The 20,535-nt window shown below is 40.8% G+C and overlaps 1 protein-coding gene across 4 annotated transcripts in view; it reads left to right on the top strand.

The window, feature by feature from the left end:
• Window positions 1-19,552, top strand: part of G3BP1 (G3BP stress granule assembly factor 1) — a 28,404-nt gene extending 8,852 nt beyond the window's left edge. Inside the window, exons 2-12 of one of the 4 annotated variants that reach the window (XM_067304587.1) lie at window positions 7,592-7,705; window positions 9,000-9,081; window positions 9,441-9,614; window positions 11,399-11,489; window positions 12,032-12,125; window positions 12,512-12,716; window positions 13,562-13,663; window positions 14,333-14,444; window positions 14,900-15,025; window positions 15,137-15,246; window positions 16,935-19,552. In XM_067304587.1, the coding sequence (XP_067160688.1) occupies window positions 7,611-7,705; window positions 9,000-9,081; window positions 9,441-9,614; window positions 11,399-11,489; window positions 12,032-12,125; window positions 12,512-12,716; window positions 13,562-13,663; window positions 14,333-14,444; window positions 14,900-15,025; window positions 15,137-15,246; window positions 16,935-17,141 (1,398 nt within the window). In that variant the 5' untranslated portion in view covers window positions 7,592-7,610 and the 3' untranslated portion in view covers window positions 17,142-19,552. Of the gene's footprint in view, window positions 1-7,591; window positions 7,706-8,999; window positions 9,082-9,440; window positions 9,615-11,398; window positions 11,490-12,031; window positions 12,126-12,508; window positions 12,717-13,561; window positions 13,664-14,332; window positions 14,445-14,899; window positions 15,026-15,115; window positions 15,247-16,934 lie in introns of all 4 variants that reach the window. The other 3 variants (XM_067304585.1, XM_067304586.1, XM_067304584.1) reach the window with 3 other exon arrangements.
• The last annotated feature ends 983 nt before the right edge of the window (window positions 19,553-20,535 follow it).

Here is a 20,535-nt window from a genome sequence, read left to right as displayed (position 1 = left end):
CTCTGAGAGCCTTAACACTGTATATAATGTATATGAGAGAGATTTTTTGTTATACATAGGAAGTCCAGTAGAAACAAGATTCAAACTTCAGTGTTGTCTGAGATTTAAAGAGAGACAGCTAATGGTTAGTTCACTTTCATTATATAGCACTTTGAGCTCTTCAAAAAATGCTAATCAATACAAGCTGTTAGGTGTTCTTTGAGCCTATTGTTTGTCTGAATACTAATATGCTAATAGGTTTTGTGAACCTAAATATAAATTTGCTAATATAGAGTTTACATCAATGGTTCTAATTTACATAACCGTACTTCAGAAATTCAGTGACTAGCATTGATTTTCTGCCAACTAGGAGCATTGTAACAGATGGCTGAATTTGTCACCAGCCAGGTGACAACCAGTATAAGGGCATCTTGTCTTCCATTAAGTCTCTCACCTTAAGAAAAGGGCTGGGGTTTGCTGCAGAACCGTTGTAATGTTTTTGTTAGTTACAACTTGAGTTACTCCATTTGTCTTGTATGTGGAGTGATATGAATGCATGTTTCTGAATGAATCTTAAATCATGTGGTCTTCAGGTTTTCCTGTCAACTTTCCCCTTTCATCGTTGTCTCAGCTGACAAAAATGTGTGGATAAACTGCTCAAAGGATTAAAGAGGTGATAGTTCAATCATTTCATACTATTCTACTCTGCGTAGCAGAAATATGGTCTGAAATATTTGCAGTTATTCCTAGGTCAAGGAATAGGAGAGTAGTAATGAATTTCTCACGAGTGGTAGGGAGCAAGTATTCTCTCTGGAGATGTGCCTTATATCATTCAGGTTGTGATGGCTAGAGAGCAAGAACAGATGGTGACTCACAGAATAGCAGCAGGTGCAGCAGGGGTAAAAACAGATTGTTGTCCTCTGATTAGGTCATGTAAAGGTTTTTCCCATTTCTTCTCAGATCTGCTTAATGAGAACTGGGCACTATGCTGTTCTTCCATGTTAAGAATCAGTTCTGACTGGTTTTTTTCATCCTAACAGTAGGGAGGAGTTTATTTTATTTTTTATTTTTTAGCCTGTAAATGCATCTAGTTCAATTGGCACAAGGCAACTTACCTTCAGCATGTCTTCAGTACAGTATTAGGACGATTCAGTAGAACAGCATGGAAGATGACATGACTGCTAGTTGGCTAATATGGTGAGGACTCCTTCACTTGAGACAAAAAACTTGAAAGGTGTAGTAAGCTGTTGAGATCTGAGAGCTGCAGGTAATGGTTTACCAATATGCATGAAGGTCAAGCTTGATGCATTTTGTTCTGGAAGCAATTGAAAATAATTCTCGGAGCCTGATTCAGCGCTTGACAGAATTGAATAGAAAGTCTGCCTACTGGCATCATTAAGAATGAGCCTGGATTTCAGAGGAAGCTAGTTTTTCTAAAGAAACAAAATGCTACCCCTTCTGGGGAGGCAGGGAATAGGATGGACAGGCAACTTCTGTATGTTCTTCCATACAGAACTCTGTCAGACTGAGTGATCTTGGGGGATATGGTAGTACCGTTTTTCTAATTGTAAGCATACAGCACAGAGGCAGAATTTTTAACTTTTGTGGGGCTTGTATTGCCTGTTATGCCAACTGGACCTAAGAGTGAAGGTTTTCACATCTGTCCGCCATTCTTACTCCCACTGCTCTAGTGTCATACTGCCCCCCCCCCTTAGTGATGGTGTTTCACAAAGGCTTTACAGGAAATAGAATGTCAAATAAGGAAATAGGCAGTGATACCCACAGTTTATCCTTATTTTCCCTGTGGTATTGTTTTCCTTACTGTCTGATAATATCTTGTGGGGATCTAATGTAACATGCAACAGAAGGTAACAGAGGGTTCATAATTCTGAGTTCTTGTCACTTCAGACTGTGTTCAGTCTTGGGCATCTGTATATTTGAAGCATTACAGTTTACAATTAGAAGACTTCAAAACCACAGATACTAGCAACTTCCTACAGTGAAAGCAGTCTGCAGAATCTGAACATTTCCTGCAGGCCAGACCCAACCATAGTGTATCACTTTTCCTTCTGCATAGTTAGCTCTTAAAATATTATGAAACAGCTGAAAGATTCTTAGTATATCAAAGCCTTTTTCATGGTAGTTCACTTTGATCTTATCTTTTCTGCACTCTATCAAGTAAGTAATATTTCTTGTATGAAGTTGGTAGATGCAGCTCATACTGGGAGAGCAGGAGCTCATGTATACTCTCCTCTGGAGCCTGGAAAAAAAGAGACATTTCTGAGATAAAATAATTTCTGAGATAAAATAGATAGAGTTTGAATTTGTTTATTTGTTTTTAAATTTATGAACTGAAAAAGTAGTGCGAATAACCCTCTAGTTGTTTGTTGTGTTAAAAGCAGAGCAAAGCCCAAGAGCGTGTGTAAAGCTGTACCAATTTTTGTTGCCACATTAACAGCATTCTAGTTGTATCTTGTTTTCAACCTTAAACTGTGTACTTCCAAGGTAGAAATTTGTGTCCTGTATGTCCAGTTAAGTTGGATGCTGTGCATATTGACCATTGCTTGGAGCTTGGGTATGAACACATCCTCAAATACATTATCTGTAAGCTCTGCCAAGAGGGTTAAACATTTGGGGTTTTTTGCTTACTATGTGTGGGGCACTAGACCACAGTTGTCTGAGACGGAAGGAATTTGGCAGGTTGATTTGGACTTAGTATTTTGTATATGCGAAATACTAGCTTCCATGTCTTTTTTTAGTGTTCTTTTGGAGGTTTGAAACTTCTGTTTTGCATTCCTTGTACATCCTGCAGTGTGGTTATAACTTCCTTTGCAGGCCTACATGAGGGGTGCATTTGAAACAGTCAGTGTAATATACTAAACCAGTGTGTCATCTTTGTTTTGAAGCCAGTCTGTCATGCATTCTCAGCTTTACAGAACTTCTGAAATTTGAACAAATGTAATGAAAGCATAAAACAAGATCCTTGGGTGATCTAGAACAGAGCTTAGAACATGCACGCAAGAGAAACTTTTTTTAAATCTTCCCACCCCTTGCTTGCATAGAATAGCTGAGGTTGGAAAGGACCTCTGGAGATCATCTGGCCCAACCTCCCAGCTCGAGCAGGGTGAGCTAGAACAGGTTGCCCATGACCATGTCCAGTGAATGTCTCCAAGGATGGATGCTCTGTGGCCTCTCTGGGCAACTTCTTCTACCACCCTCACAGTAAAGAAGTGTTTTCTTAGGTTCAGATGGCATTTCCTGTGTTTCGGTTTTTGGCCATTGCCTCTTGTCCTGTCACTGGGCACTACTAAAAAGAGTCTGGCTCTATCCTCTTTACACCCACCCTTCAGATATTTATAAACATTCATAAGATTCCCCCCACACACACACCCTGAGCCTTCTCCAGGCTGAACAGTCCCAGATCTTTCAGCTTTTCCTTGTATGAGATGCTCCAGTTCTTGAGTCATCTTTGTGGCCCTTTGCTGGACTTGCTCCAGTAGCTCCATGTCATTCTTGTACTGGGGAGCCCAGACCTGGACACAGCACCCCAGATGTGGCCTCACCGGTGCTGAGTAGAGGGGAAGGATCCCTTCCTTTGACCTGCTGGCAACACTCTGCCTAATGCAGCCCCAGATACCATTGGCCTTCTTGGCCACAAGGGCACATTGCTGGCCCGTGTTCACCTTGTCCACCAGGACTCCCAGATTTTTCTCCGCAGAGCTGTTTTTCAGCAGGTGAGCCCCCAGCCTGTCCTGGTGCCTGGGGTTATTCCTCCCTAGGTGCAGGACTCTGCACTGCCTTTTATTGAACTTCATGAGGTTCCCCTCTGCCCATCTCTCCAGCCTTTACAGGTCCCTCTGAATGGCAGCACAGCGCTCTGGTGTATGAGCCACTCCTCTGTTTTGTGTCACCAGTGAACTTGCTGAGAGTGGTTTCAGTCCTATCATCTGGGTCATTAATGAAATGTTAAACAGTATGGGCCCCAAGATCAACCCCTGGGGGGACACCACTAGTGACTGGCCTCCAGCTGCACTTTTTGCTGCTGATCATGACCCTCTAAGCCTGGCAATTAAGGCAGTTTTCAATCTACCTTGCTCTCTGCTATCTAGCCTGTACTTTATCAGCTTGTCTATGAGGATGTTGTGGGAGACAGTGTCAAAAACCTTACTAAAGTCAAGGCAGACAACATTCACTGCTCTCCCCTTGTCCCCCAAGCCAGTCATCTTATCATAGAAGCTATGAGGTTGGTTAAGCACAACTTCCCCTTTGCAAATCCATGCTGACTACTCCTGATCACCTTCCTGTCTTTTACATGTCTAGAAATGATATCCAGGATTATTTGCTCCATGACCTTTCCAGGGATTGAGGTGAGGCTGACCAACCTGTAGTTCTCCAGATCCTCCTTCTTTCCCTTCTTGAAGATAGGAGTGGTATCTGCCTTCTTGCAGTTGTCAGGACCCTCTCCCAGTCACCATGACCTTTCAAAGATAATTGAGAGTGGCCTAGCAATGACATCGGCCAGCTCCCTCAGCACTCATGGGTGCATCCCATCAGAGCCCACGGACTTGTTTGTCCACTTTAAGTGTTCCCTAACCTGATCCTCTTCCACCAAGGGTAAGTTTTCATTGCTCCAGACTTCCCCTTTGGTCTTAGGGGCGTAGGATTCCTGAGGGCAAACCTTACCAGTAGAGACTGAGGGAAAGAAGACATTTGGTACTTCTGCCTTTTGTGTCCTTTGCTGCCAGGGCCTCTGGCCCACTTAGTAGCAGGCCCATGTTTTCCTTAGCCTTTTCTTTGCTGCTTACCTATTTGTAGAAGCCTTTCTTGTTGCCCTGCATGTTCCTTGCCAGTTTCAACTTCAACTGGGCATTAGCCCTCCTAACCCCATCCCTACATGCCTGAACAGTGTCTCTGTTGTTCCTCCTGGGTCGCCTGTCCCTGTTTCCACGTCTTAGATAATTCCTTTTTATATTTGATTTTAGTAAGGAGCTCCTTGTTCATCCATGCAGGCCTCCTGCTGCCTTTGCTTCATTTCCCCCTCGTTGGTATGAACAATTCTTGAGCTTGTGGGAGGTGATTCCTGAATATCAACCAGCTCTCTTGGACCCCTCTTTCCACCGGGGCCATATCCCATGGGATTCTTCTAAGCAGGTCCCTGAACAGGCTCTCCTGAAGTCCAGGACTGATTCTGCTTTTTGTCTTGCTCCCTGTGGCATAATGCCACACTCCCTCCTTGCAGGATCCTGAACTTCACCATCTCGTGGTCACTGTAGCCAAGGCTGCCACCAACTTTTACATCTTTGATTAGTTCTTCCTATTTGTAAGTGTGAGGTCCAGGAGAGTACTCCTCCTTGTTGGCTCCTTGATCCCCAGTGTTAGGAAATCGTCATCAAAGCACTCCAGAAACCTGGGTTGCTTGTATCCTGCTGTATTGTGCCTCCAGCAGATACCAGGGTGGTTGAAGTACCCCCATGAGGACCAGGGCTTGTGAACATGAGGCTTCTTCCAATTGTCTGAAGGAGGCTTCATCTATTTCTTCTTCCTGATGAGTCAGTCTAAAGCAGACACCCACCAGTCTTGCCCATGTTGGTCTGCCCACTAACCCTGACCCATAAGTACTCAGCTGGCCCCTCACCTGTCCCCAGGCAGAGCTTCATGCATTCCAGATACTCTCTCACGTAAAGGGCAACTCCCCTTTCTCATCTTCCCTGGCTGTCCACAGTAAGGAGCCTGTATCTATCTATTGTGGCACTCCAGTCTTGTGAGCTATTCTACCATGTCTCCCTGATACCAATGAGATTGTAGCCCTGTAAATGTACACAGATTTCTAATTCATCCCGTTTGTTTCCTGTGCTGTGTGTGTCAGTGTAGAGATGCTGCAGAGTGGGACCTTGGTGTGCTGACTTCCCGGAAAGGGGATGAGAGCTTTTCCCATGATATGGTCCCATAGGTACTTCCTTATTTACATGCATACAGTTGGGGCAATTCCTCTTCAGCCCTTGTTTTGTTGATTAAGAGGTCCATTCTGTTTATACCACCTCAGACTCTTTGGTTGCCAACCCCATCTACCGCTTCCTTACCTGGTTGTTGATCATTCTCTTTGTCCATAGGTTAGTTGTGGGCAAGTCTGTTTACCCAGGGTGTAAAATGCTGTTCTGTGCAGTGACAAGAGAAAGCTTGTACCAGCGTAATTGTCAAGGCATGCACTTTGCAGTCTCCATCTGGATTAGTCTGCACTAGAGGACTTAGTTTGATTTCCATTGTTTATTTTTTTGCTGACACTTCTTGGAGTTATTTCTAGTTGCACAGTCTTAAATAAAAACAGATAGGTGAATGATGACTCCTGAGTTGCTTTTTGGGGGGCTCAAGTTAGGAGTGTGTTGGTTTTGACTTGTGGAACATACCTGAAGTTTGTGCATATTGAATTTGCATACCATGTATTTGGGAAAACGTTGTGTAGGAGAAGGGGGTTAGGATGTCTGTAATATGAAGAAAGTTCTCTTTCAAGTGTTACACCTGGTCTTTAACTCCCTTTCGGATAACATCTGCTTGACCTACTGCAAATACCTTTGCTAACTATTCTTTATTGTCAGCACTACAAGGCAGAAAAATCAGCTAATGTATAGTCTGTAACACATCAGCAGCAAAACTGCCAGCTAAGCTCCCATTCTGCTACCTGTCAGTATGATTGGCAATGGCATATGAAGCTAAAAAACTACTTTTGTTTCTATATTAGGCAACAAGAATATGATCTGGTATTGATATTTTTCCTCTACTAGTCTGAGCTTCTTTTTATGAGTGTTCAAAAGGAAAGAAACACATGAATGTGCTTTGGTTTTGAATGACCTGCACTGAAGATGGACATATTCTGTATTCCAGCTGTAAAGACTTTCTTTTTGTAATTTACAGATCCATTGAAATTAGGCACATGGTAAATAGATTGATTTGTGCCTGACCCTAGGTATGGTACTGTTAATTTGACTGATCTGTTGGATTGAGGTGATACATGATTTGCTGAGTTTGGGGAAGCAAGAGAAGAGCAGTATTCATTTATGTCCATAGCATAGTTATTTTAGTATAATCTGATATTCCTTTTCAATATGAGTGATAAGCACTGTAGGAGTGCTGTGCTTTTGACAAAAATAGGTTGGACTTGCTTTGGCCTTTTTAAAATGCCCTTAATAGAGTAGCACAGGCTTTGCTTTAGAACATCTGACTTCTAATTCTGATTGTGAAGTCAAGTGAGGTAAGTAGAACTTGGATCAACTGTACATGACTTAGCTGCTTAGCAAATCCTCTTGAAGAACCTTACTTGCTTGCCCACCTGCTTTTTACTGAGGGTACACAGGATAATTAAATGCTTTCATATTGAATTAAACTCCCTCAGCCATGCAGCCTCTCCCACCACTGATTCCCTACCCAGCAGTCCTCTCCCTCTTTTTCTCAGCACCAGCCATTGATGACTCTGAAAGCATATCAGTTGAACTGATTACTGTGGTGAAACTGCTAATAGGTTTTGTGTGCTTTACACTGTAATTATGTGGCTTATGTTATCAGTATGTGTACAGCAATGTGAAATGTAAGTGTTTTATGGAGCTTTTATTTTCCTTAGTTTTCAGTTGACCAAAGAAATGGTGATGGAGAAGCCAAGTCCCCTGCTGGTCGGGCGGGAATTCGTGAGGCAGTACTATACTCTACTGAACCAAGCACCTGACTACTTGCACAGGTAAAGCTCTGCTTCACTTCATGATCTGTTTTTTTTGGGGGGAATGTTAAAAGCAGTGAATAAAATCATTCCCTCTTCTTGGCTAGCTGGATTTAAGGTTTGGGCATTTAAAAATCTGATTTATCCAAGACGGATTCAGTGTAACTTGCTCCCGGTTTTGATCAACTGGATTAAAACATGGATAATAAAGATTACAACAACTAGAAAAATGATAGGAACATTGGAAAATACTGTTTTTTTATTTTCCTAAAAACTTACTCTAGTTGCTATTGAAATGCTGTTATACATGCATTATAAGCTTAAAAACAATTTTGTAAGCCAGAAGTGTCACTTCACACTTCTAGATGTGGTCAATATAAATGAAAGTTGGATAAATGTTATGTTTAACTAAACAGTTTTGTGGTCATCTTGATATAATGCCTCCTGACTAGGGAAAAAATGTTGAAAACTGTATTCTTGTATATTGCTATGTGTCAGTAGTCATATCAGTAGCTGTTTCTTAAAGGAAAATTACTGAAATTATGATTATACAGCAAACTACAATCTGTTATCTAAATAAACTGTTCCAGTTCAACTTGATTGTTAATCCTGCATTGTGAGACTTAACTTAGCCTTTTGAAGACATGCTTTATCTTGCTGTGCTTTGAGTTGCTAGATAAGTGATTCCTGAAACCCTCCTTCCAGTTTCTGGAACATTTAGAGACCTTTCAAAGTTATTCCCCACTTTGAATAGCTAACCTTCTCTGTCTGGGTCACAGGAAAGTTTAGGCATGCCATGGATTTCAATTCTAGACTTGTATCTGCTGTCAGAATGGAGTATGCTAATGACATTTTACTTTCTAATCTGTCTGTTTTTAAAAAGGAAGGTTTACCTGCAGTGCTTTCATAACTCTAGATGAACAAAACTTGCTTGTTGCTCAGACTTTAAACCAGAGCTTGAGAGAAGCCTTAGTATCCTGCATGTTCAGAGTACTATGTTGATTTAGACCTCTTATAGAGAGAGAATGGGGCTGAATTATCTAGGTCTCATATGAGACTTTACTCTTGGCTGTTAGTGCTTGGGCATCTGACATATCAGAAAGCTACAGCTTACACACAAGAACTGTGTGTGTGTGGTTTGTGGTGTTTTTTTGTTTGTTTGCTTTGAAAAATGCAAAAAAGGGTTATGGAATTGTAAGAATGTATTGCAATAATTCAGACAGAAAACCTGATGGAAGTATAATATTCATAGTGTACTCTTAGAGGCTCTGTGTTACTCAACAAAGCATAGCGTTAAAATATTTCCCTTCAACAGGTTTTATGGAAAGAACTCTTCCTATGTCCATGGCGGCTTGGATTCCAATGGAAAACCAGCTGATGCTGTCTATGGGCAATCTGTAAGTACTTGAAAAACTTACTGTCCTTGGTTTTTTGTCTCCCTTGTGGTTGAAACGCATACCCGCTGTGATTCATCGCCTTTGCCTAAATGCCTTCTGTAGGAAAATCAGGACAACTGCCTAATAGTAAACAGCAATAGTTAGTCAGGATATGTCTCCTTTCTGAAAGTTCATAATGTGAAAATGCTTGTGAAGCAAACTTAAAGAGCACGCTGCCAAGCTTTTCTCTCCAGGGTTTTGGAATGCAACCTAAAACTGAATGTTTTATGTTCCTCCTTTCTTTGGAAACCACTAACTTAGCAGAAATGGCTTTTGCAGTGTAACCTCTATTCCTTCCCCCCCCCCCCCCCCCCCCCCAGGATATCCACAAGAAAGTGCTGTCATTAAACTTCAAGGATTGCCACACAAAGATCCGTCATGTGGATGCTCATGCTACTCTCAACGATGGTGTTGTAGTCCAGGTGATGGGCGAGCTCTCCAATAACATGCAGCCAGTGCGCAGATTCATGCAAACATTTGTACTTGCACCTGAGGTATGCTATATAGGGTGTTAATACTACTATAAGCCTACTTTCATGTCAGGATTGATATGGGGCCTGTTTGGTTCAATGTTGGAATCCGGAGGGTTGGACCAGGAAGATAGTTTACCACAAAGTTCAGTGGTAATGCCCTGAAGATTCTTTAGGAAATTGCATTATTTCCATATGTTAATATATTAACCATGGGCATCATCATTACAGTTGTAAATATCCTGACTTGTGGCTACTAAGTATCTGTAATGCTTGTGTGTTCTAAAGTTGTTTTTATCTTTGATTTGCACTCTAGCAACTGGTATGAGAAAGGGCTAGTGAGAGAAAAATGTTTTATGTCATTTTAAGACAAGGAATCCAAACTTTCTGATTCCATAAAGCTTTGACTTTGGGTTTGAGGTGACTTTCAACATACAGTACGCATAATTGTAAATGACAGTGATAAGCTGCAAGATCCGTTTTATTTTTCAGTTTGACTGTTTCTCCTTTGGAGCTAGGAATTGATACTTCGGACCGCAGAAGCTCCCACTCTTTTGTTGTTAGAAACTACCAGAGTTAAAAGCGCTGTATGAATTTCTTTCAGTTGATCCATCTTTTTGTTGCGCGCATTTAGTTTTGAGCATGACTGCAGCGCATCCTTGACTTGCTAGTATGATGCTGTCTTGACTTTTTTTTCCCTGAATAGCACAGATTTTCTTGAAAGAGGCAAGTTTGGATTTATCTTTTAAGATATGGGAAGGACAACTTGCTCAAGCTGTTCTTGTTTCCTTATCACTTCAATATTAACATAATGAATTGTGACCTCAGCAAACAGTGTTAGAAAGCAACTCCACACTAGTTATTCTGCTTCCAGTTGTGTCTTTCTACCAAGCTGTTAGTAATCAAGATAGCCTACAGAAGACTAAAATTTTTGCTTAGCTTTAACTGTCTATCTTTCCAGGACTTATCTAGGTCTTATTGATCCTGTCAGTCATAAGGAAGGAACTTATAGCTCCTTTCTCTGCTGGACTGAGCAGAACTTCTGCTCCAGGAGCCATGTTGAGATCTCTCTTTCTCAGTGGTCATTGTACAGACTTCTTGCCTTCTCTGCAGTCTTAAAGGTTATCCCAGTCTTTCCATCCCAAATGCTCTGTTTCTTTTATGGTGGATTGGTAGCTTGCTGTAACGGGGCTTTCATCTTGGCAGAGATCTTGTAGCATTTTATTTTAACAAAACAGTGTTTTGCTTTTTTACCATATTTATGAAGGTGTGTTATTGATAAAGCAGTCATTGAGCACTTTGTGGATTTTTTCTTTAGTCAGACCCTGAGATTTGCCTGTACTTCTTGGTCCAGTGCATGGAACAGAGGCATGAATGGCTCAAAGCAGGCTTTTCTGCTTTCTCAGCCTTACTTTGCTGCCAGTCAGAATTACACTTGAGCTGACCAGTGGCTGGAGTTGCTCTAAATTATATTAATTACCCTGATGTCAAGGGATATCATCTGAGCTGTGATATAATATAGCACTCTTCCCTAACTTTTGTGGAGTGCGAAATACTTCCTGTGTCTGGCAACAGGCTGCAGAGGCGGTTAAACTCGCTCAGGTTGGCTCTCCTTTTCTTCCTGCTTGGGGATCCTTTGTAGGAATCACTGACTGTCCTGTTTGTATTCCTTTGTACTGTCGCAGTGTCATGGGAGGCAGACCAGGACCAGACTTTGTCACTGATAGTAAACTTTGTAATGTTGGGAATGGGGGAGGGGTTTGCAACTGCTGTAACTGAATCAGTTCCTCCCTTTGTTTTGTTTCAAGGGTTCTGTTGCAAACAAGTTTTATGTCCATAATGACATCTTTCGCTACCAGGATGAGGTTTTTGGTGACTCTGACACGGAGCCTCCAGAGGGTAAGTATCAGGAACTTTTGGATAGTTCTACTAATAGTTGTTCCTGAGTCTATTTCAATGCTCCCATTTCCAGACTGGAGGAAATCCCTTTGTTTTGAGAAGGCAGATCAGCACTAAGCTTGGTGATCTCTTGGATTTTTTCTGGCATGCAGTCTTACCTTTCTTTCACTATGCTGTCTGCACTTCAGCAAAGAGTTGTGCCACAAAGATAGCAATCTCCTGAATGTCATAGCCTTCTTCTAACAATGGTATTAAAAAAAACATGTAAGACCTCTTTTTGAGTAGTAGCAATCTGTAGTGTAGGCTACAAATCTGCTTTTTGAAGTAATTTGAAAAATGCCATTTGACTTTGGTCAAAACTGAATAACTGAAGTGGTAGTGGAAATATGAGGAAGTTTCTATTTTGTGTCATGTCTTAATAGTGCTTCCTACATGTGCTTTTCAGCAGAGTCTTGATCTGTGTGTTGTGGAAGATGCCTTAGGTTAGCACTGAGTACTAAAGATGTGTATGGTGTATTTTTTCCTTTTCTGACTTCGTTTAGAATCGGAGGAAGAGGGGGAGGAACCTGAGGAAAGACAGCAGACACCTGAGGCTGTTCCTGATGATAGTGGTGCTTATTATGAGCAGACTGTCAGGTAATATCATCTTATTAGGTGAAGTCAGATGTTGTCTAATACAGTTGGTTTGTAGAACAGGTCTGTGGTCAAATTAATTTACTGCTATTCATGATTTTCTTCTTTGACAATCCAAGATTTCTGTTAGTAGGGCAGCTGAAACCTAAGTGGCTGTTAAGCTGAATGCAGATTTTTCAGTTGATATAATGCTTTTGCCATTCTGTAGTGTAACAATGTGGAACTTGCATCCCTGTGCAGTGTAGCCTTATTTAGACAGATTACCTGTTTTCCTCTAGATTATGAGGTGGTTAACTTCTGAATTTGAAAAGCAGCATTTCTTACCACCTGCTAATGGAATGGAATACAATATTGCCTTTTTGCTTGCTTTTTGTGGTGCTCTCTAGCAGCAATGACTTGGAAGAACATGTGGAAGAGCCAGCTGCAGATGCAGAGCCTGAGCCAGAGCCAGAACCTGAACAGGAACCTGAACCAGAGGTGCAAGAAGAAAAATCTGAGCCGGCATTGGAGGAGTCGGTTCCAGAAGAGGCTGTGGAGAAGAGTCCTTCTCCAGTTCCTGCTGATCCAGCTCCTGCAGTGCAAGAGGACTCCAGGGTAATGAAAATCAGTAGCTCTTTTCTATGATGTGATGGTTTCATCAGTATGTTTGACTCTTCTGTTGTTTGAGTGTGATTTTCCTCACTCTGGCAAGAGGAGAAGAAATATTTGGAATCAGAAGTGTTTACATGCTTTAAGTTTTTTTTTTTTTTTTTTTTTTTTCCTTCTCCCCTGCCCAAATTACTCTTTTCATGACTGGTTAGCTCCTTCCCATTGGCTGCTCTCCAATAAGTAGTTGAAATTCTGTCTAGTAACTGGTTGATCAAAATATCAAGACCTAAAGCAAGGCTGCATATATTTGGTAGTGTGGGAACTGTGGCAGCAGTTAGGCTTAAATTCTTTTTTTTTTTTTTTTTTTTTTTTTTTAAGGTGTGGGGGGGATTTATTTGTAAAGAGAGCTTCTGAAACGTTGAACAGACCACAGTCACATACTGAATGAAGAAAATGGATGAAATGTGACTTTATTCCTAGCTGGGGATACTCATCACTCATCAATGTTAAGGAAGGTGAAAGACAAATGGGGAGTCAGGAAGGCAATACTTTGGTTAGCCTTGATCTGATGCTCAGTTTTAGGCTACTGCTGTGGCATTTCAACTCCACACAGAGTACAGAAACTGGATAGAAATGTGACTGCATTATTACTACACTAACTCTTTTGAATTGGAATGATTCTAAGAAAGTTGTGAGGAAACTGCTAGTGGCTGGATCCAGAATTTTAAAGTCTCAAAAACAGCTTAAAACTATGTTACTGTTATTCTGGGTCTATTAGCTAAACCATCAGGAATGTATTTCAGAAAGATAAAATCATCTCGAGTTATGAGTAACGATATTTATTTCTTCAGACATTTTCATGGGCATCAGTAACCAGTAAGAACCTTCCTCCCAGTGGAGCTGTTCCAGTATCGGGAATACCACCTCATGTTGTGAAAGTACCTGTCTCACAGGTAGGAATCCTGCACCAAGAGCCATTTACTGGCAAACTGGCTGGCAGTAGGCTGAGGTGGGGGGAATATAGTGAAATCTACTTGCTTATGATCTGAAATTTCAGAGAAGCTCCATAGGCTTTCAAATTCAACATGTCCTTGTAGACTCTATAAAAATGTTATTCCTTTGCTCCCTGGTTGAGAAGGAATTTTACTCCTTATGGAGAAAAAAAGGAATGTTCATGTGAATGCAGACTGTATCTGCTATCTAAAATGAATGCACCCTTTCTTTAAAGGAGAGGCAGCTTCTGTAACTTTTTTCCCTCTGCCTGTTCATGAGTGTGATTTTGTCCTGTCAGTTTGTTGTAATAATATTTATCTGCTTAATTGCCATGGTACTTTGGGCGGAGGCACTTTATTGTACATAATTGTGAATGAGGCGACTTGGAAATCTTAACTTTGCGCGTTGGAGTGACATGTTTGCTTTGAGCATACAAGCCACAAGCAATGCAAGCATACGTGAGCTAACATGCATTTTATAGCCACTGGTGAAAAAACTGTGAATTGAACTTTTTCCCCCCCTGTATTTTCAAGTTATTTTATTAATAAAACTTGTAAGTAAGCTCTGAAAAGCTGAATCGTGCTACTAGATCTGATTCTTGTTTGTTAACTCTTTGTGAATTTATGCAGCCTCGCCCTGAGACAAAGCCTGAATCTCAGACTCCACCACAGAGACCTCAGAGGGATCAGAGAGTGAGGGAGCAGCGAACAAGCATCCCACCACAGAGGGGTCCTAGACCAAGTAAGAAAAGCTAGGAAGAATAAACTGTTTTGTGCTTATTTAATGGTTTCAGGAAACAATGTGATAGCTGATTAAGGTTTGGAAATGTCACCAACTGTGCTAATAATTGAAAAATTGCTACTTTTGTAGATAAGGATATCTTAGTTGATCTTGGCCTGAATATTTGCCACATTTTAGAGCTGAATTTCACTAGTGTTCTGTGAAATACCTAGGTTTCTACTCAAGAATTTGATTTCAGTCAGGTGAGAAAGTTATTCTTACAAACTTGCTAGTGTTCTCTCTCTCTCTCTCTCTCTCTCTCTCTCTCTCTCTCTCTCTATGTATGTATGTATGTAAAAACAGTTTGAAATCTGGATCTTTTGAAATGTGCTACTTCTGACCATGACTTGACTTTTTTGATTATTGCAGAGACTTGCTTTTCTTAAACAAATTCTACTTTTTTTTTTTCCTCCAAGTTCGTGATGGTGAACAAGGTGATGTGGAAACTAGACGGATTGTGAGATACCCAGACAGTCATCAGCTGTTTGTTGGGAACCTTCCCCATGATGTGGATAAAAGTGAACTGAAAGACTTTTTCCAAAGTAAGTTACTTGCTTTGCTGTATTTCTCACGGGGTTTGGGGGTTGCAGCCATAAGCGTGGTCAGCAGAACATTCTAATGTATGACCCAAGAACTTGGCTTTTCTCTTGCAGGCTATGGAAATGTTGTTGAACTCCGCATCAACAGCGGTGGAAAACTTCCCAATTTTGGGTTTGTGGTTTTTGATGATCCTGAACCAGTTCAGAAGATCCTTAGCAGCAGGGTAAATAAACTTTTAGTCAGTGGGTTTGTTGGTTTGTTACTAACAGGTAATGGGTTTTTTTGTATTCATCTAACAAGAAAAGATATTCCAGCCCATCCCCTTCTAATTCCACATGCATCTTAAAGTAGGGATATTTCTTTCCCTTCTATCCCAGTGCTTGTAGAGCATTTCTACAGGCAGAGGGTCTTTTGCTGTTAGAGTTGCTTATAACAACTTAAATGTGAACTTATTTGCTCTAGACTGATTTCAATATCTTTTGAGCCTTTTTCCAATGGGAAATTGCTGAGCTGTGCAGAAAGCAGGTAAACAGCTTTCAGGGAGACAAGGTGGAGAGAGTCTGACCCTACAAACAAGCAGGATCTTGTTTTTGAAAGTAGAAGAGGTTGAAAAGGAGAAACTATACTAGTGTTTGGATTTGGAAGAAAAGAAATCTGCTAACAAAGACAGGAGGTACCCGCTTAGCTTGTCAGCCGTGATTGCTAATGCAAAATTCTTGCCCCATGACTGTGTGGAGTGGTGGTAGACTGTGAATCCAGATACAGCTTAACAACTCTGCAGTGTGCTTCCTTACAACCTAGCTTTTCACCACACAGAGACTTCCTTTCTTCCTTACCTCCTTACTGTACTGCAGTATTGCCACTGCACTTCTGGCCTTACATTAAAGGGGGGGGCTACGGTGTGGATTTGTTTATTGCCTTGCAGATGGGCCCAGTTTTTGTACAAACATATGTCCTTAAACAGTAGGGCTTCTTTCAGAGTAAGCTTTGCTAAATGAGTTTTAAAGGCTTTGGTAGACTGTTAGCCAAAGAAATTAAACCTGTTGACTGATATGGAATGTGGGAGTTTGCATTAGAATCAGTAACGAGGCTGTAATGAGGTGCTTTGACCTTTTTGTCCAGCAGAGCTGATAGCTAGAGAAGGGCAATGCCGCTTCATTGTCGGACCTGTGCTACTTCCATAATCAGTTCAGCAGAAGTAAATGGCTACCCTTTCCATTTGATGAAAAAACCTTCTCCTTGTGGCAACGATGAGATCACATTTTTATGTTCTTGTGTGTTACACAAGTGTTGAAATTTATTGGAAACGAGTGAATCTTTATTCTTGGAATTCTTAGATTTTTGCAAATTTCAGCTCTTTGTAATGAGGTTTACGCTGAATGTTGCAGTTCTGCTCTTCTCTGTTCTCGCTTCAATGAGGTTTCTTAATCAAGTCACCACTTATCAGTGCAATTCTAAATGTTAAACTTGACATAAGTGAAAGACTTCCTTGGCCTGTTTACCAAGGTGGCATATGGGATCTGATATTCTTCATGCCAAAAGAAAAATCGACTGGGACTCTGCCTGGTGCTGAACTGTGAATTGCCACATACTGATGAAAGTAGTGTGCTGTTAATAGCTTAATTCCTTTTAGAAGAGATGTCGAAATGTTTAGTGTTATACCTGAGATCACTTTTGAAAAGTCTCAGACTTTTTCACATGTGGGTGGTTTTTTACATATATCTTCTCCAGGAAAGCATAAGACTGGATGCATAGTTTGACTATAGCCATTCTGTCTCCAATAGCCATTCATAAAATGTTTTAATTGGGATTGGAGAGACAGATAGGCAACAGGGCTGCAGAAGTCAGCTTGATGTTGGAGAGTTACAGATGAATCATTAGTGAAGGTACCTGTTCTGCTTTCTTTTGCAGCCCATCATGTTCAGGGGAGAGGTGCGCTTGAATGTGGAAGAGAAGAAAACACGAGCTGCCAGGGAGGGTGACCGCAGAGATAACAGACCACGTGGACCTGGAGGCACTCGTGGGGGGCTGGGCGGTGGGATTCGAGGGCCTCCACGTGGAGGAATGTCCCAGAAACCAGGATTTGGAGCTGGAAGGGGGATCGGGCAACGCCAGTGAATGCATCATGGATGTTGACATGGTGGCGCAAACCCTTTTTCCTGCAGATTTGTGAATTTCAGCCTTGGGTATCTTGGAATGTGGCCCTAGCCTGTTATAGACTGCTACGTTTGATACTATTTTGGCCCCTTTTTGTTTGTGTTATGGTTTTGTGATTTTTTTTTTCTAGTCCTTGTCCCAGATTCCAGCTTTGCGGAACAACATTTTAGGAAAAGTGGATTTTAAAAAGAACTGAATTTCCTTGCTCACTTCAGACTTACGGACTGGATTTTTTTTGGTACCAGTGGTCTTTCCTAAAGGAATGTTTTCTTTTTGTTTTTCTTTTTTTTTTCCTTCCCCCTCTCTACTGAATTTGGGTGCATTTCAGTCAGTGGAATATTTCACATGCATGTGTTCAAGAGCCTGTAGGAAAACATAGTACTTGGCAAGTATTTCAAGGGCAGGAAAAAACTATCGATTTATCCCTTGAGGGTCATACGAACATCCTCTGGTCCGGAGATATTGCCACTTGAAAAATTGACGTTCATCTTTCTCTTTGTGGCGCTGTAAAAGTGGAATAATGGGTATCCGTAGAATCTTTTTTTTTCTTTTGATACATGATCACGGAAAGGAATTCTAACTACTGTTTTACCACTTTGAAATTTTGGATTGTGGGATAGGTTTTAAATGTCTAGAACTTGACTCTTAAAACACTTTTCCTGAACTTGTGAAATTTTTTATTGAAATAGGGAGTTTTTTTCATGTTTAGTTTGTATTTGTATAAAAAAAGCAAAATTGTTGTGCCTTCTATTTATCTCTCATTCCAGTCTTGGCAAATTGTTAAAAAAAAATAAAAATAAAAATAAAAAAGGTCTAGATTTGCTTTATCAAGTCAAGAGTATGTTGGAGTTCTTCCAAGGGGAGGAGGTTCCCCCATCTGTCACCAGCTTCGGTAGGTAGAGGTGGTATAGCTGAAGATCTTAATACCTTCTGTTCATCGGTTTGGTTGCATTTCAGTAACCATTTTTTCTGAAAATGAGTACCTTTGGGGTGAAGAATTTTATAACAACTTTGATTTGAGGCTGGACAGGTTCCATTATAAATGTTACAAAAGTAGAACTGAAATGAAGTACTTTTGTTGCATTCTTTAAGCTTCTCTCTGCTGTACATGATAAGGAGTTAATTCTGCAGTTTAGGCATTAATTTAATCCCCTGCTTCTGCAAGGCCTGAAGTAGATGGCATTTTTGTTGGAGGTGCAGCAGGTGCTTGTCTGTCCTGGAATTGAATAAGTTATTGAACACTCTCCACCTTTGAAGGAAGATGAAACTGAAAATACAAAACTAATTTTACTTGAAGAGTTCTTGTAAGATGGTACTGCACAAAACAGCATTCTTATTTCTTATTTCTGTAATGTGTGGCATTCAAAACATCTGGATGAAAATGTTGGTCTTGAGTCCACACCAGACCTGAGCTCCTCATAATAGCTGAGAGCTGCTTACTAAGTTTTTTAATATGTGTCAGGGTTCAGTGTTTCCATGTTTTTTAACATGTAATCTCTGTGCAGATACAGTATATATCTCTTGACCTTTGCTTGTTCTAAAGCTAGAGCAGAATTGCCCTGCCCCACAGGGCAGATGGGTATTACCTGTATCAGAACAATAACTTGTTGCCATTTACTTGCCAAAGTTAGTGGTTGAGTCTGGTCTTACTAAATGTCAGTAGAGTTTTGGGTTTTTGTTGTGTTTTGACTACATCTTCATTGTTGTGTTGTGTTACAATATTTGTCCCTTCCCTGCTTATGAATGTTTCTCAGTTTAACTTGTTTACAGTTTGTTCCTGAAAACTTAAAACAAGTATCTTGGTAAATTGGAGGAGAGCTAAATGTGACAGCCATAGCTGTGGTGTGCTGTCTCACAGTCAGCATACTGGAAGTACATGCTGCTTCCCCTTGTGGTGGTAACTGGTATTGTCTTTTAAAAAAGCTTGCTGCATTTTTACTTCAGAATTACACGATGATCATCATGTGAGGTTGTACAACAGAAGTCTTTCACTGAAGTCTGTCCTTGTTGCTTGCAATTTCTCCTCATTTGTTGCGTTTCCAGTGCTTTTGATGTTAAATCCAAAACAACAGTAACAAATTGCACTTTGGACTATCAAAGTGCTATTAATAGAAGCTTCTATAGCTCTTAACCAAATTGGTGAAAACATCCGTAAACCTGAAACAATATTTCTGTAATGGGAGTTGGGTGGTTTTGGGTTGTTGTCTGGGTTGACAAAAGCTGAGGAATGTCAGTGAAGAATTAAAACCCATACGGTGAAGTGTATGCTTGTTTTCATATGAACCATAATATAAATATGTTAATAAAAGACCCAGAAAGTGATGTTCTTACTTGTCCAAAACGATGACAGGCAAAATAAAATATTTACATAAGTTTTTCTTGTAATGTCTTGAAAGAAGAAACTCTTCTAAAAAGCAAATTATGGTGACAGCATCTTAAAATGAAATGGTGTGCTCATCTGCATTTTGGTTGATCTGTGACTAGGTAATAACAAACTGTACTGAAAAGGTCTGTTGTAAAATGTGATCATGTTGGCTTTTTTTGTTTAAGCTTTAGTAGCCTCAAGTCCTGCTGATTTATGCATTGACTGTGCTGTTAGAACATCAATCTTTTGTCTCAGTCTTCAATACTTTACATGTTTTAATGATGAAGATGCATGATTTGATTTGCCTTAGCTGGCTGCAGTAAGCTAGAGTAGTTATGGGAAGGCTGGCCTCTAGTGACCAAAAAAAACCTGATAAATCTTTTTGGAAAGAAAATGCCATGGGGAAGTTTCAAGTGAACTTAAAGACCATCTGTCTCCCTGCAGGCCCCTTCAATTTAATTGAAGTAGTGAGGGTTTGTTCTTGGCTAAAGTATTCTCAGTATCCCAGTGATCTGCAGAGTAGGAAGTTTAAAAAAAAGTTGGTCAGGCCTGTTTTAGACTGCTTTCCCGCCCATACAAGTCCCATGTACAGTGTAAGGACCATCAATGCATAGTCCGCCTTTCTGAGAGCATGGCAGGTTATGTTTATGGTTAGTGTGATCTGGCCTCTTCTGCTGATTTTAATCATGTAAGGCAAATAGAAAGAAGGGTTTTTTATGTAAAGCCATATTTGATACTACCCAAAACAGAACTGGAAGGCATGCTGCCACTGGTGTGTTTTCATTAGTTGTGCAAGGCCCTACCAGGGTTAGTTCGAATCCCCTTTACCGATGCAGGCAGAAACTCCTCCTGAAGCACTTTCAAGCAGCAGATGACTTGCATGGGGCCATTGTGCGAAGCTGAAAGAAACTGATGTCCCTACTTGTCTGGGACTGTGGGCATTGGTCCTGGAGTGAGGAGTCAGGCAGGGATTACTTGGTTGTTGGTCTG

Source organism: Apteryx mantelli, chromosome 14 (genome assembly GCF_036417845.1).
Source record: "Apteryx mantelli isolate bAptMan1 chromosome 14, bAptMan1.hap1, whole genome shotgun sequence".
NCBI lineage: Eukaryota > Metazoa > Chordata > Aves > Apterygiformes > Apterygidae > Apteryx > Apteryx mantelli.
The sequence above is the reverse complement of the archived record's forward strand: the minus strand, read 5'-3'. Positions and strand labels throughout refer to the sequence as shown.